Source organism: Equus quagga, chromosome 4 (assembly GCF_021613505.1).
Source record: "Equus quagga isolate Etosha38 chromosome 4, UCLA_HA_Equagga_1.0, whole genome shotgun sequence".
NCBI lineage: Eukaryota > Metazoa > Chordata > Mammalia > Perissodactyla > Equidae > Equus > Equus quagga.
This window is the reverse complement of record NC_060270.1, coordinates 111,901,959-111,918,795: the sequence shown is the minus strand read 5'-3', so window position 1 is coordinate 111,918,795 and position 16,837 is coordinate 111,901,959. Positions and strand designations below refer to the sequence as shown.

General features: G+C 41.0%; 1 protein-coding gene across 2 annotated transcripts in view; it reads right to left on the bottom strand.

The window, feature by feature from the left end:
• Positions 1-16,837, bottom strand: part of ITGA6 (integrin subunit alpha 6) — a 76,683-nt gene that overhangs the window by 29,577 nt on the left and 30,269 nt on the right. For both annotated transcript variants that reach the window (XM_046657904.1, XM_046657905.1), the window contains exons 2-9: positions 11,399-11,523; positions 9,858-9,937; positions 8,074-8,329; positions 6,030-6,161; positions 2,663-2,873; positions 1,777-1,970; positions 1,541-1,629; positions 712-830 (exon numbers count right to left, since the gene is read on the bottom strand). In XM_046657904.1, the coding sequence (XP_046513860.1) occupies positions 712-830; positions 1,541-1,629; positions 1,777-1,970; positions 2,663-2,873; positions 6,030-6,161; positions 8,074-8,329; positions 9,858-9,937; positions 11,399-11,523 (1,206 nt within the window). The remainder of the gene's footprint in view (positions 1-711; positions 831-1,540; positions 1,630-1,776; positions 1,971-2,662; positions 2,874-6,029; positions 6,162-8,073; positions 8,330-9,857; positions 9,938-11,398; positions 11,524-16,837) is intronic.

The following is a 16,837-nucleotide window of genomic DNA, read 5'->3' as shown; positions in this document are numbered from 1 at the left end:
AGTTTATCACAAGGAAATATCCAGGACATGACCAAAGGAAGGATGTTTACCGCAGCTTTGTGTATCATGGAAAAAAAACAAACCTGGAAAGCAACATAAACGTCCAATAACACTATGGCATTTGTGAATAAACAATGATCCAGCCATGTGATGCTGCATAGACAGCCACTAACTTCATTTCAGAAAAGTACTCAACAACAGGGAAAAAGCCTACTATGCATTATAAACTCATTTACCTGGAAAAAGTCCACTAGGCATTATCAACTGACAAAGGCAGGTTACAAAACAATATGTACCTTATGATCTCAATTTTGTTAAACATGCATGCACATTCACAGAAAATAAAAGACTAGAAGGACATAAACCAAAATATTGGAGTTTAATAACGGATGGTGAAATATAGGGGATTTTTCTTTCCTTCTTTATATTCTTTGTACTGTCAAATTTTCTGTATGTTTTGGCTTTGATCCAAATAAAAGCTTTTACAATATACTTAAGAAGTAAAAATTTTTACTAATTCTGACTTTTTTCTCAATTGGTTCAGAATTAGCAAAATAGGTTATTACATTGTTACGCTACTCTCAAAAGAAAAATCTTCAAAATTCATACACTTTGAAGTACAGGCATGACAAATTTCAATTCAAAAGGTCAAAATTTCAGTGTAACCTGATTATTACTGAACATGCTTAACTAAAGTGAGAGATAACACACCTGAAAATAGTTACTGAATCTGAGAGGGAACCAACAGCGACATCAGGGTAGGAATTTCTATCAAGGTCCATATTTCCAGCAATTGAATATCCAAAATAAGGCGATTTACCCTCAAGAATCTGAAATGAACAGGACATCAGAATAGACACTGTGCCACCCAAACAAGCTTATATATGCTTTGAAAAAGACACACAAATTTCCTTTGAATTGAAGTTTAAGAGTTTACTTATAAATAAGTTAAATTATAAAGAAATTATAAATAAGTATACATAGGATCTAACACTTCATACATTTTATTTAATAAAAGTCATCTGATTTGTATCATATCTGAAAGGATAAAAGAGCCAATTTTTGATAAGCTTGTGTACTATAGTAAGTCAATCAGGGTATTTCAAACCAAACCTCTCTACCTGCCCTCCAAATGTCCTATTTTTCTCACAAGCAATTTTAAATTTTTGGTGTCTGAATTCCCCATGCAATTATAATCATCTCTTTCGTTTGCCCAGTTCCATTTCTATATAGTACGCTACTAAAGGAAATCTATCACATTTCCATCTATTTATGCTGTCAGAGTAGAATAGTCTTTTCCTTTGGCTTATTTTGATTCCTAACTTATCAAAGAAATTTTACAATTAAAACAAGCAAGTCATTGTATTTATATCTATTTCCAAGCTATCTTCTAAAATACATTTTTTTAAAACATAAAACTCATACTATTGTAGATTTGTAAATAAAACACGATTAGCGTGAAAATTCACTTAAACCTAAATATTCTCTTATAAAGCAAAAAGCTGAGCCCCCTACGGTGGAAATCCAGGTTATTGGTTACCTGTGTTGGTTTGGTATTTATTCCATTCGCAGCTCCATGATAGATAAAAACCTTTCCCATATCATCATAGGGAGCTCCAACTGCGATATCTGTTGACAACATCACATTTCAACAAACACTATACTTTAAAAACATTTCAATATAGTATTTTAAAATAAGATGCCATAAGCACTCATTACTTTGGACAATCAAAAAACCATTTATAAATCATAACCATTTCACAATTTATTTTCTACCTGGGTAGCCGTCTTGATTAATATCTCCAATATTTTTCACTGCGATGCCAAACATAGAATCTTTGGTTCCATTAAGACGAATTGGCTTGACATTATTCCATCTGCCTTGCTGGTTAATGTAGACATACACTGCCCCTCCAACTTCTCCATCTCTATCAAAATACTGTGGGGCTCCAATCACTATATCTTGCCACCTAGATACGAGGGGAAGAACTGTGGATCACCAGCTAAAATACCAGCAAGCTTACGGAGAATGCCACCAGCCCAGGTACGAAGGACACAAAGAGATATGACAGAAAGGACCACAAATCTGGAATTTATATCTCATCAATTAAAACATTTGTAAAAAAATGAAGGTAGCCTATAATAAACACCCAAAGAAAAATATAGAGAGTAAGAACTTGAAGCCAGTTCCCCAGGTTAGATCTACAGTGCAGAGAGACTCCCAGGAAAGACTCCACTCCCCTCCACCTTCCATCCTAGACCCAAATTGGCACCACCAGCCATAGACCTATGTATTGATCAGTTCCCAATCCCTGCTTTCAACAGGACTTCGGGATGCTGACAGCCCCTTAAGAAACCACAGAACAGAACCATGCAGGTATCATTTTTTGAGTTAATCTTTTTTCTTCCAAATTTTAATTCTCATGGACCCATGATCCAAGACACAAGTAAAACTGAAAACGTAATCCTACACCCCGGGGAGGGTAATGAATGTCTGCTGCCAAAATGTAAGTGATGAAGATCTGATGGGATGATAAAAATCTGGCAGCAAAAATATTCTTTTGAATCAACTAAACTGAAGGGATGGCTCTTTTCAAGACCCACAGAAGCCAAAGAAGAAAAGATTTCTTTGCAAATATAAAACAACCTAAGATGCTCTTACCCATCTTTATTAAGGTCCACCACTGCCACGTCATAGCCAAAGGAAGAAGCCAGACCTTCCCCGTCAAATATGTGCTCAGGAAGAAGATGGGCAGACTTCATGTCCCTTTTTAGCAAAACCACAGCTCCACTGTGATTGGCTCTTGGAGCACCAGATACAAAAGTGATCTCATCTTTAGAAACAATACCTTTCCCTGAGTCCAAAGAAAAGCCTAGAAAAACAAAATATAGTTCATATCAACTCTGTTTTTCAGGAGGTATCTACCACTGATAACTCCATCACTATCTTTTCCTTTTGCTTCCCACCCTTCTCCTGACCAGCCCCTGGCCACTAGCTATCAGATTTATGATAGGAAAGAGTTACAGAGCTAAGAGGTTTGACACAAGTATAAAGTAATAGGTTATTTCCCTGCTTTCTATGGTTTCTATTCTATTTCTATGCTTTCTATACATCAAGATGTGCAAAGAAAAGCACCTATGCTATTTATCATTTGTGTAACTTGAATCATGAAGCATTCATGCATCTTAAGAATCAGTTCAAACCCCACTTTAATACTGAAATTGCAGTAAAAGGAGATGAAGCTAGAAACTGAATTATCATGGGAAAGTTACATCACATAGAGCGAGACAACCTGATGTAGCATAATTGAGTACATGTGATAGGGTTCTGCTATAATGATTAGTAACTCCTATATTCGTCAATCTCCTTGGTAACTGGGAAGGAACAACTGCTAACATCATTAATATATCCCAGACAGCATTTCACTATTTTGGACCAACCGAGTTCTCAGACATAAACATGCAAACGAAACGATGACTGATGAAATAGAGTATTTGAGAACCTAGTATAAACAATAGAGGTGAGCAAGTTGTCTTCTATTATCAATTACGTACTTGTTCAGAGGGCAGAAAGACGTTAGAACACCTACTGATAAAGCATCAGGGAGGATGTCAGATTAGAAAGACTGAGATTTGGTGGTGAGCAAATATAAATGCCCATATCAAAACCATTCAAAATCAGCAAATCTTTCCACAGAAAGGCGAGGCAGACGTGGAGGAGTATACACTCACCCTTTTTATTGGGTTCTCTTTAGGAAAAGCTACACCACTACTGTTGCAGTTCTCAAATTGTGAAGTGAGTTGAAAAATACGATGAGCTACAAGTTTAAAATAGGGTGATCTAATCGAATCCAGCTCTGAAAACCATCTGGCCGCAGAGCCTCAACGGTGCTTTTTATGTGTGCTTCACTTGAAATGAAATAGAAAATAAAAAGATTTATGCTCTGTATGAATCAAAAAAATTTTTAAATGACCATGACCAAGACAATTTATTTGTCATCTCAGAGGTCACAAACCTAGGTAGCTATTCATCATCACATCAGGGGATGTGTCGGACTGCTCCCTGGGAGGCTGTGTTTTATAAACAAACTGATCGGGATCTGTATAGGAAACGCTGGTCAGAAACAGCAGGCCTGTACACAAGCACGGGACGGAAGAGATTGAAGAGAAAGCAATTATGCTAGGTAAGAGACATGACAGCTACTGCCGTTCTTGCTGGATGATGAGGCCACCAGTGTATCCCGCCAGCCGCCCTCCTTGCCAGCTTCTAAGCAGATCATTTTATTCCTGAAACCCACTGATTTTTTGAAATGACAGATGCACAGACAGCATGGACAACCAAAATGTAACAGCACAAACTTGATTTTTTTCCCCCAGGCATCCACCTTTGAAGAAATCCATTCTAAAAGTGGCAAATGTGTTCAATAAAAAAAGTTTCATATTTTCAAATGTTCCATTAGCAACTAAGGTTATAAAATCCATAGGCACCTATTTTAAAGACCAAAGTGTTGGTTTCTTGACCAGAGCCATTAAAATCAGATACTTCTCATCATAAACTAATCCCCAAATAATACATTTGAAGAAAGGTTGTCTGTTAAAATATATTCAAATAAAATATTGGTTTCTTGATAATTTACCTTGAAAAGGATTTCACCTTTAAAAACCATATATAACAACTGAGACTGCAAACCGCTCTACCATGTGATCTCTTCCTGTCCTGCAAAGCCACTAATACAGTGTTCACACACCCAGCCGCTTCCCACTCTGCCCCAGTCATTTTCACGAGAATTTCCTTCTTTGGCTAGGGGATTATATTCCGCGACCTTGGACTAGGAAATTAATCTCCCTAGGTCACAGTATTTTTCATCAGCAATGGAGGGACAATAATTCTTATTTTCTAATATTGTTGGGAATATCAAATAAGACCCGTAAAGCAGTAAATAAGGCCTATGTAGAGGATTTGACGTACAGCACATGGCAGGTGCTAAACAAGTGATAGGTATAACTCTCCTCTTCCTTCGAAGCCTTCGCACCAAATTTGGGGGAGGGAGGTGTCTGAAGTTTCTTTTTAATTAACAGCACTGTTTGTACATATTTATACATTAGAACTACTTTTTAAGAATGTTTACTAACAGATTGTTTAGAATTATTCTTATATCTATATCTATTTTTTCCTTTTTTACCTTCCATTGTTCCAGTAAAATCTCTAGCATATGGGTACTTTTCTTTTAAAAAAAAATAGGTTACTATTTAGGTTTAGGAGATTTTTTACATTTTTTCCAAGAAATGCACAGTAATTATTCTTTATGTCAACTCATACCAAGAATTAAAGCTGTTAAAAGCCTTTGTGTAATTACCATAATGCACATGAATAATTTAGGACACCCATTAGTAATGCAAACAAGCCTTCGGAGTTAAGGAATTGGCACTTAGACACCATCCGGGTGTCCTCGAAGCTGCTTTAGCAGTACTGCTCAGCTTCAGCTGGAAAGCCCCCGCGCCACCCCCCCAGGGCCCTGTGACATGGGGGTCCCAATCCAGAAGCAGGGCCAACCCTTGGAGAATGGCAATCACAGAGGAAGGACCTGGAGGTCTTGACCTGCCACTTAAGAGTAACTTCATAAATGTAGCTCTTAAGAGTATCTCTAGAAAGAGGCACTGAAGGGAGGGGAGGCAGCTCAGCTTACTGCTAACATCTATGCATTTTATCATGGCCAATGAACAGCCCGTTTCAGGTTACAGAGGCCGACGTCAGCTCAGGAGACAGATTTCCATGCGGGACGACAAACGATTTTAGAAGATAGTAGGTTTCCTCCCCACGGAGGAGGCCCAGGTCAGAAGGGAAGGATGCCAAGCATTAGTCAGGTTACCATGGGATCACCAAGGTTTAAACCAAATTTCAGGAAATGCAGCCCCAGGTCCCAGGCTCCACCTGGCCGATGCTCAAGCCTAGAAGTTCAGGGTCCGGTGAGGGCAGCATCCCATAGAGGCATCTGAACGGTAGGCATGCCATCTACTCTCATTCCTACCTAAGTAACTGTTAGCAGGAACAGGAACTAGACTTTCATCATGGTCAGTCTCTCCACCAACTTCATAAGGCCCATCTTCAAAGATGTTCATGTCAAAAAAAGTGTTATTCTTTTGCTCTACGCGAACAATCCCTAAAGGAATGAAATGGTAAAAACAAACAAACAAAAAAATGAAGATGAAACAAAATAAAGTAGATGGGAATTCCTAATAAACATTCTTCATGTTATCATTAAATACAGGAAGAAAAGTTTGGAGGAAGAAAAGGCAGAGGAAAGAGATGACTTTTGAGGTTACTAAAGTTAAAAAATCATGTTCATGTAAATTTTTACATCAAAGAAATCGTTCTAGTAATTAAAAAAAAAAGCCCCATGCACTTTCATGAATTATCTTTATAATGCCATGAAACTAAACGGAAAATGGAATGTTTACTTAGTTAACTAAACCTACAGAAATTTTTTTTAATTATATGAACCTGATATTTTACATTTTCTGTAATCCTAAATCAATTTACCTTCTTTATTGTAGTGTAAAAATAAAACCAATATTTTGATCTTCTCTTCAAATCATGTTAACCAAGATTTCATCCTTTTAAAATTTCTACAATTAATAATTAAAAAGATTCTATATAGTAGGCCCACAATATGACTTTATAAAAATGGTAATATTTTAATCGAGAGTTTATAAGGCAGATAAGACACGTTTCCCATAAATTAAAACAGACATATTGGTGAGTGTTTTTGTTGTTTTATTTTACTATATATAGCATCTATTCTTGCTAAAATAAAACTACTTCCACATTCAACGTGTTATTTCAAATAGGTCAAAATAACCTGACAAATACTGTTATGTGAAAGATTTGGTTGGGGGTGAGGAAGCCAAAGGAAATGACTCCAAAAGGTTACGATGGATGACACACACAGGAAGGTAGGTGTTCTCAGGATTATTTCTAAGAGGAATTAAAACTTGGAAATTTTTGAATAGGAAAGGGGAAATTTTCCTAAGTTTTTCCTGACTAGTGACTACCATAAGATTTATTTTTTTTATTTTTAAAGATTTTATTTTTTTTCCTTTTTCTGCCCAAAGCCCCCCAGTACATAGTTGTATATTCTTCGTTGTGGGTCCTTCTAGTTGTGGCATGTGGGATGCCGCCTCAGCGTGGTTTGATGAGCAGTGCCATGTCCGCGCCCAGGATTCGAACCAACGAAACACTGGGCCGCCTGCAGCGGAGCGCGCGAACTTAGCCACTCGGCCACGGGGCCGGCCCCCCATAAGATTTATTTTAATAAATATCTCAAAAAAAAAGAGTCTTATTACCAAATCAGATGCATTTCTTTTCATTATGGATTAGAGTTAGGTTAATCGTCGTTTATAACATAGTGTTTTCTACACCTGCTCGCATTCTTGAGAAGTTAAACTTTTATCACAGGAGCTGACTAGGTTCCTCCAGGCAAAGACTGTGGCCCATTCTCCTCCCACCCTCCCAATGTCTCCTTTATCTACATCACAATAATAATTAAACAATGCCATCAAACAATTTTTCCACAAGTTATCTGAAATTATCATCTCAAAATTCCCTAATTTGTCACTACACTTCTAACTTTACTGCTTTATTAGCCTTTTAAGATAAAATATAATGACAGAAACGTCTGCATTAACACACTGTTATTTGTATATGATGCCACGCAATTCTTCTCAGTTTTCAGATCACTATCTTAAAATTAAAACTTTCAGCTTCATGGAATAGACAAATAGAAACTGCAAAAACTACTAATGTTAATTATTACATTCCCTTGGGAAAAAATTAACTACTTACATTAATGTAAATTGTTGGTAGAGGGGAAAAAATCTCTTAAAATGTACATTTCCATCATTATTTTTAAAAATCATATAATTTGGAGGTTTTAATATCCTACCCTACTTGTATAATATACAAGTGCTTTATAACACATTTTGTTTTAATTTAAAATGTACTAAATCATAGAGTATATAACAGAAATCATATAGTCATTCCAATCTCTATTTCTGTAAATACACACGTCATACCTTTCCAGTTATAAGTGCCCGGGGCTCCAAATACAATGTAATGAAAGTCTTTAGTAAAAGTCGCTGCCACACCTTGCTGGCAAGAACCAAATTTTTCATGGCCTCTCAATCGGCCGTCACAAAAACTCCAGTCTCCTCCATCCATATCATCTTCAATCCTGAGATTCTGACTCAGGACATAACACCTTCCAAAGATGTCTCGGGATTCCTGCTTTGTGTTAACATGTTGCCTTTTTTCATATCGATGAGCACATGTCTGCAAACAGATGGAATAAAGTAGCCTGTTCATGTCTACAAACCTTAATCCTATTTTTTTTAATTATAAATTGAACATATCCTCATCCTGGGACTGAATCCAAAACCAGCAAATCTTCCCCAAAGTGGCACTAAGGAGAGCATTATCTAGCATACAGAAACTAAGACTTCTGTCTTATTCCCACCCAGACAATAATGCTCCAGTCCAAATACTGAATGCCAATCTGTAATCCACAGGCAATTTATTTGTAAATTTACCTGTCACATAAACAATGGGAAATACTTTATTTCATTTTCTTAATTTAATTGGCATTTAGTAGCTGTATAAACCTTCACATCAGTATGTTTGTGAAAATAAGTAATTATGTTCCAGGATAGAGAAATCACAGACATATTTTCATAGGGATCAGGCAAACACAGCTCAAACAAAGACGTTTTCCTTTTACCAAAACTATTTCCTTATAATCTGTCGTAACTTGTACTCCAAACTCTGAGATAAAGTTTATTTTAAAAGGGGCAGAGAGGGGCCGGCCCAGTGGTATAGTGGTTAAGTTCATGCACTCTGCTTCAGTGGCCCTGGGTTCGTAGGTTCAGATCCCGGGCGTGGACCTAGCACCACACATCAAGCCATGCTGTGGGGCATCCCACATAAAATAGAGGAAGCTTGCCACGGATGTTAGCTCAGTGACAATCTTCCTCAAGTAAAAAGAGGAAGATTGGAAACACTTCCTCACAAAAAAAAGTAAAAAAGGGGGGTGGGGCAGAGAGAATTACACTTCCAGGAGAGATGAAATAATCTCTATAGTTTTACAGGGTATTCGTGGCTACACTCCATGTAACATGGGCTGAAAATACTTGACAATATACAAGTCAATTTCCCATAATGCAACCCTTATATATAAAAATTCAATGTTCAGTAAAATTCTCATTTTTCTCAAATTCCACATAAATTTGTTACAGCAACTAGATTTTGAAAGAGACACAAAGAGATCATCATAATCCAGCCGGGCTGGGGGTACTTTCAAGGCCAAGGACCATAATCCATCTAACAAACCCTCTTTTCTTCGCTACCACTTCTATCTGAAGAAGCTCAGAGTAAATAACAAAAGACAGATTAAAATTATCTGATCTTACTTCCTATGACCATTCCCATATTTTTTTACACTTCATCTATAAAAGCTACATAGTTTCTGCGACAGAAACCACGTCTAATTTTGTTTTGCTTTTTTATTTTAAGACCATCTAGAGTTCTCAGGATATTCAAAAGGTTTTCGAGTAAGTTCTTTGAATCTGAAAGTTATAAAGAAAAGCAGGCTGTCTAGCTGTTTCAAAGTATGTCAGGAATCAGAGGAAAAACACAGCTTTGATTTCTTCTTAACACCAATTCCTACCTCAAAGCAGTCAGTTTTCTAGAATGTATTCTCTATGTGGGGAGGGGCTCTGCCTGTTCTGTTCACCGCTGTTCGCTCGGTGCTGGCACATCACAGGCACGCAGACACTGTGGAATGAACATGCTTCTCCACACTTACCACAACTTTGCCCCCTGGACCCTGGCTCTGGACGGTGACCCCCATCCACTGATCTTCCTTGCTTTCCGATGAAGGGTCAGCTGTGGAAAGCAGCACAGGTGACACACACAGTTAGGACTTCAAAGGGACCGAAACAGGCAATGAACCAACAGATGAGCAAAAATACGAAAGACAGTTTCTAAATTGCCTTGACTCCAAGTCTAGCTACTTAGCAAATTCAGTTACTCACTCCAGAAAAATTATTTCTCATCTTAAGAAAATAGTAAGTGGTTATTGGTAAGAAACTTTCATAAAATTCTTTATATAAAATACATAGCTCTACCTGGTGGCCCTTCACCCTCTCTGAAAATGCTAAGACCAAGCAGTTGCCTTCCAACATGTGACCCTTAAAGCAACAATGTAAAAATCTAGTTTCCAAACTCCAACTACCATCCAAACTAACAGAAAGTGGGCACTTCTCTACATGCTCCCAAATTTGTTGCATAACAGCACAAACTGTTCTTTTCTTTACTGCAGATGGGAAGACAAGGCCTCAGATTCACTTTACATCTTTCTATCACTGATAAAAAGGAAAGTGATGTATTTATCTCACCTCTTTCTCCCTCCCCAAAAAGACAGAGAAACCCCAAATACCATCATGTGCTCATTTCAGTATCAATTTGAACCTACTCTATGACCCTATACCCAAATTTTTGCCTTCCTCAATGAGAAGCAAGGCAGGTAGGATTTCTGATCTTGAATCATTACAAAAATACGAAAACTAAACAACTTTAAGCAGACAGAACAAAAAATGCCAAAATGTTAAAGAGTGATTATGCCTAGATTACCAGTGGGTTTTTTTCTTTATAGGTTGATGTCGTTTACAAGTTTCCCACGATTAACATGCATTATTTTCTAATCAGTAAAAAAAAAAAAAAAAGGTTACTTCTAAAAGATGAAAAAGCAAGAGAAGAACATAAATATGGATGTGCAAATGTCAGACCAAGTATGTCAACTTAGGTTTGGATTGAGCTTCCCAGCACGCTAATTGCTCTGCCCAACTCTTGTGAGAGTCGTCACAAGACAAGCCTCTATCTGAGACAGCAGGACAAAATTTATCCATGTTGGCCAGCTCTCATTTCCAAGAGGTCGGATAAGTAAAACAGTCTTTCTCTCAAATATTTTAACAGCAAGGGAGAACTTTGGGCTGCTGAGTACAAGATATGCACGTTCAATTTTCTTCGCTGCTCTGAGTTCAGTTTTTCAACAGCCTCCTGTAGAAGCGCAGCACACCACTAGGTGGCAACATCAACACACTGTATCAATTCAGAAAGCAGGGTGAGGCGAGGCAGCCGTAGAGGCAGCCACACAGTGCATCCCGACGTGATTTAGAAAGTAAACACTTTCAGGGCAAACAAGAAACAGTTAAGGCTGATGCAATTAAAAGAGGCCCTCTCTCCAAGAATAAATGCCTGTACCCCCTCCCTTTCCTTCCTCGTGAAAAGGGCAAGAGGGGTATAGGGGAGTTGGTAGTAGCGAACACTGAGTGCAGAAGAACATACCATCATTATCAAATTCAATCCGTGTGCAAGGCCCTCGGGAAGTGATGTCACAGCTGTACAAGCCTCCTGTTCTGTTGGCTCTCTGCAGTGGAAGGGCCACTGCCCGTGGGGCCCCCACCAGCAACCTGTTGACGAAACAGAATTCAGACATTTGAGTTCAATACACATTTAACATTTCAATTAGTCAGAACCAAGAGATATCAGGATTATTCTTTGTCAAGGAGCCCACTAATCCCCTGCCAGCTTAGGCGGTGGGGGAGGGCAAAGGCAGAGTTCTGTGACCCTGTGACTGGCTCATGCAACACACACAAATACAATCACAACCACGCAAGTCAAAGCACAAGAGAGGCTGCTGAAACTCAGGGAAAAACGTGCCCAACTCTCCTCCTCTCAGCAGCTCTCTGCCGAGTATGACTGCGGTGTTTTAAAAGACATGCTTTTCATAGAACACGACCCCTAAACTGAAGCCAAGGACAGGACAAACACATCCACATTGGAGGAGAAAAAGGGTCACATTAAACTTGACAAGGAACAAAATGTCAATCTCTAACACCGCGCCTTCCTGAGGTATTTTTCAAAGGTAATTTTGACTATACCTAGATTTTCACTTTATACACGGTTAAATCAATCAATCTAGGAAGCCATTAGATTGACGTGGCTCTATGCCGTGGTGGCCTACGTAAGCAAGACATCTAAGCCTGTGAAAGCCTCAAGGTCACAATATCAAACGCTTAGGACAACCAATCACAGGCAGCCAAGCAGGCTTTGAGCTAGAGCCAATCAATAATTTCCTTTCTTTGCTTCCTTACTTGCTCGTTATAAGTCTTTCTCCTGGCTCCTAACCACTTTCGGTTTGGCACTGCCAGATTCGAATCGATCTTTGCTCAAATAAACTCATTAAACTTTAATAAGCCTCAGTTTATCTTTTAACAATACTGATTTAGAACCTAACCTTTGCCCAAGATACAGCTCGACTCAATTACTGTCTTTTGCAGCCTTGGCCTCTTTCACAGTCAATTCTTACTTCTTAGTATTCTCGTCATCCCTGACAAGCCCCTCCACTGTCATCCAATCGGTCTCACATGAAGGATTCAGGGAGGGTCGTCTGGGTAGCGCCACTTACGAACGAAGCATCCTAATATTCCTTCTTCCTTCCCACCTCAGTGTTCTTGTTATCTCCTAGAAGAGGAGCCTCTAACCCAAACCCACAGTCCTTAAAATCTCACTGTTTCAGAGCCAGGAGGCCGCTTTAGAGACCCACCGCCTTCCCACGAGGCTCCTTTTGCGAATGCTCTTCACTCACCGCCAGTCTTACAATCTTTGGGGTCTGGCTGACTGACGGAACAACCAGGAAAGAAACAAAAGGAAAGAATACGCACCTGACTGCACAGAGAGAAACAGCTGAAAGAGCAAGGAGGCTGGAGCTGGGGTCAAGAGCTGGGAACACAAATGTGAACAGACAACAAACTCCCAAAACAGGACGCAAGCCACCCCTGGCCTTCAAGAAACCCACAAATCTCAGGAAAAAAACAAACCACCCCCCAATCAAAACAGTTCCTACCACCTCTGTCTTTGCTGGGATCCCAACAAAGAATTTAATGTATTTTTTTTAAACCAATGCAATGCAGCAGGTGCAACAAGAGGAAAATGTGCTCAGAAAACAGAGGGGAGCCAGACTCTGCCCAGGGAGAGCAGTGAAGAAGGTCCCACAGAATGGGGATAGCTCGTGTGGCAACGTCCGTCCTAGTACCACCCTGCCTCGCAGACCTCTGGACGGCAGCATAGTCAGCCTCCAGCTGGGAATCTGTCCCATACTTGAAGGGATGAAACAGCATGCAGCAAGGTATAGAATGGAGCGGAGGCTGAGCAGGATGGAGGTGGGGTCCTCAGTGACTGGAAGTTCTCGGCAATGGACAGAGGCAAGGCCAAGGGCTGCACCACGCCTATTCCACTAATGTCCCTCATCCCAGGAGCTCGGACAAATGGCTCAGAGGTGAACTAGCCTAGACAGTTAGTGAACAAGTTCAATTACCCGGCAGATGCGGGAATGGAACCCTGTCCCAGGTACAGAGAGGGAGAAGCAAGGTACTGGGGTCAGAAGCACAGAATCACAGATCTGAGTATCGGAAGCACCAGAGAGAACGTCCAGCCCTCTAACTTCACAGATGAGGAAACAGAGGCCTTTGGAAGGAGGGTGATTACTCTGCCTGCCCCTCGGATCTCACGGCTGGTTGGTAGCCAGGACAAAATTACTTCGGAGCAATGTTTTCTCCCTTCCTTTAAATTGCTTCCTAAGAAATACAACCCAGGACTTGAAGGCATTTACAACCCCGCTGAAAGGGAAAACCTAGACAAACAAAACACTGAAACAAGAACTGCTCGGTTTACTGACAGACCTAAGACTAAATTCAGAAGGGATGTGGGAAGGCATTATTGCATTTGGGTGGGGCGAAGGTCGGGGACGAGATTTCCTGTAAAGGTAACCACCTTATACCAGATGGCTATACAGAGCAGCCCAGGAGTTCCAAGGTTATTACTGTGTGTCTCTTCTGACCACTTCCTCTCCTCCGCATCCACACCCAAGGGGCAGCTGGCAAGCTACCTACGACGGTACCGGGCTTGTTCTCTCCTGTTTACTGCACTCGCTCATTCATTCACTTATTCATTCCACAAACATCAAGAACCTCCAAGGATGAGTAAGGATTGCCCTCCTCCTCGCCAAACTCTGGCCCTGAGGGAACCAGATCCATTAGCAGGTCTTTAAACCCCAGGCAGGTAGAGGCAATGCAAGGGCGGGACCGAGTGCTGTGCGGGGTCCAGCGGAGGGCGCCAAAACCTGCCAGTGAGGAAGGGCGTCACCGAGAGATGACAGTGGAGCTGGAGGTGGCCAGGTGAGGGGCATGGCACATGCAAGGGCTGAGAGAGAAAGACGTAGATGAAATGGAGGAGTGAGAGCCAGTGACGCAACAAGACGGGGTTGGGGATGGGCAGCCGGGTCCACGGAGCTCCACGTTCAGGGGAAGGGTCAGAGATGCACACTGGCGGAGCCCCAGGCTTCTGCTGACCCTTGTGCCTGCAGGGTACAGGTGCTTCCAGAGTTTCCTGTCCTTTACAAAGCTGCAGAGATTGTTCCATTTACACGGACAGTCCTTCAGAGGGAGCCACTTACTACAGCCCCTTTCCTCCTGGCTGCGCAGCAGGGTTTCTCCCTCCTAGGGACCTCCATCTTCCACTTGTTCCCCTGACCCTTAAAGGCCAGGCCTTTAACACGTGCATGACAAAGAACAGGCATTTAACTCCAGTGTGCTGGTGATTACAGGGGCTGTGGCAACAGAATCTCACAGGTGCTAAAAATGCCAAGCTCTTGTAGAAGTTCTCCCATTTTACTGTGGTGGCTACTGCAGATGAAAGCAGACCACACAGAAGGATGGAAGCAGCAGGAAGGTTTTAGGGGTGGGAGGAGATAACATCTAAGAAAAGAACTTGACAAAATAAACGTGTGCCTCTGGAGAATAATGTTAGCTGTCACATTGCCTCCCCGGGGCTCTGCCTGCACTGTCCTTCCTCCCAGGTCCCTGGACAGCTGGCACAGTGAGCCCACTGTGGAATCTGTCCCACCTGGGATGGAAGGAGGCAGGGGTGCACTGCAGCACTTGGCAGATCCCCTCTGTGGCCTCAGGTCCCGGTCAGCGAGAGGAGGAAAAGCAGACATAGATTGGGGGGGGTGCACCCCTGCTCTGGCTGCACCCCATTCCCCAGGACCACACTTACAGGAAAATCAGGAGAACAATGAGTAGGGGCAGGTGGAATTCAGTTGGATAAAGTCAGAGTCATAGAACAGGTAAGGAAGCACCTTGACGGGAGAACACGGTAACCCAACAATTGGCAGGTGTTGAGTTACTTTAATCCTCACGGTAAAGCTGTCCCCTCTGGTTCAGGAAATAAGCAAACTCTTAATTCTGCTTAGAACCAGCCTGAATCACAGTAGGTCACAGCCCATTAGCTGAGGCTATGTCTGGCAGGGACAAATAATCGAAAATAGAGCTGCGACCAGTCAATGACACCATCGCCGGTGCAACCCATCCACTTGCTAATCTGAGTCCTTTAGGACCTGGGCACTGGTCTAAACCATTCAGAACACAGCGGCTCCTGAGCTAACAGAGTGGCTGCAGCTCCAGAAGGCACAGTCCGCATCTAGGGAACCCTCAGTCCACATCGAAATCCACAGTTTCTGCTCAAACCCAAGTTTTCTCCCCCACCCCAACGCCCTTTGATGCTGGGTTCAGTGTGAGCGGCAGGCACTCTCTGGGCACCGCCAGGATGCCCACAGAACTCCCAGGACCCAGGTAGCAGCTGTTGCTGTTCAGTTCATTTTCTTTTAAGCAGCAGTGGTGGCAGCTGCTCTGATTACTGACCCGCCCGGTATGTACGGAGGAATTCAGAACTACAGTAACAACTCACATCGAGAGTGACAGCGACCAAGGGATGTACGTTACGGCCTTCAAAGGGAAGTGGTGGAAATTAACAGAACAGGGTCTAAGAAGTCGATTACTATACCAGGTCAAAAGAAAAACTGTATCATGGAAGAGTGAGAATCCAGGTTTGAACTAAGATTGTTATAGACACCAAAAAGAGCAGAACAATTACTTCCCAAATTGCTTTCTAGAGGGCCAGTGGACAATCAGCTCCACTGTGTTGATGCTATACTGACATAAAAAGCGCCTGGGGATTCCAACCTATTGGAAACCCACATTTAAAATAAAAGACAAAACTCAAAACTTGCAAAACCATGTCATCTTTAAAAATAAGAAATAAAACTTGAAATAGTAAAATACAACGTAAAAGGCTACACGAGTGTGACACTGACTGAGGATATGACATAAATTCAGGTCTTTGGTGTCTAAGATGAGAATTCTTGGTACAAAGATTCAGGACCAACTATTATGCTATTAACCACGAGGTTATCTCAAACTTCTAGCAAGCCACAATCCTGTTTCTATGTTCAAGTTCTTCTCCAAGTAAAGCTGATATATTTTTGCATAACTACGTCAATCAAAAGTTCTAAACACTGGGGGACTTTTAAAATTCTACGGACAATAGCAGCTTCATTTCATTGTTTTTGGCAATAATTCATTTCTTCAAGGATTAAAGATTCTGCCTCTAGCTATGCAACTTGGTCCCAGGAAACGTGAAATATCGCTTCATTAGAACAAAGACACTATTACTGCTTAATTTAAAACACAGCCTTCTTAGTTTGTACAAATTAAACCTTAAAGAACTAGAAGATGGCATTACCATGGTAATTGTGTCACCTCTACATTGAACCCACCTCCAAACTCGATTTTTAATTTTTGTTAAAGTAATAAATACAAATGACAAGAAATCAAAAAGAAAGAAAGAACTTAACGGTGCAAAGCAACAGAGTCCAAATTCATCCCA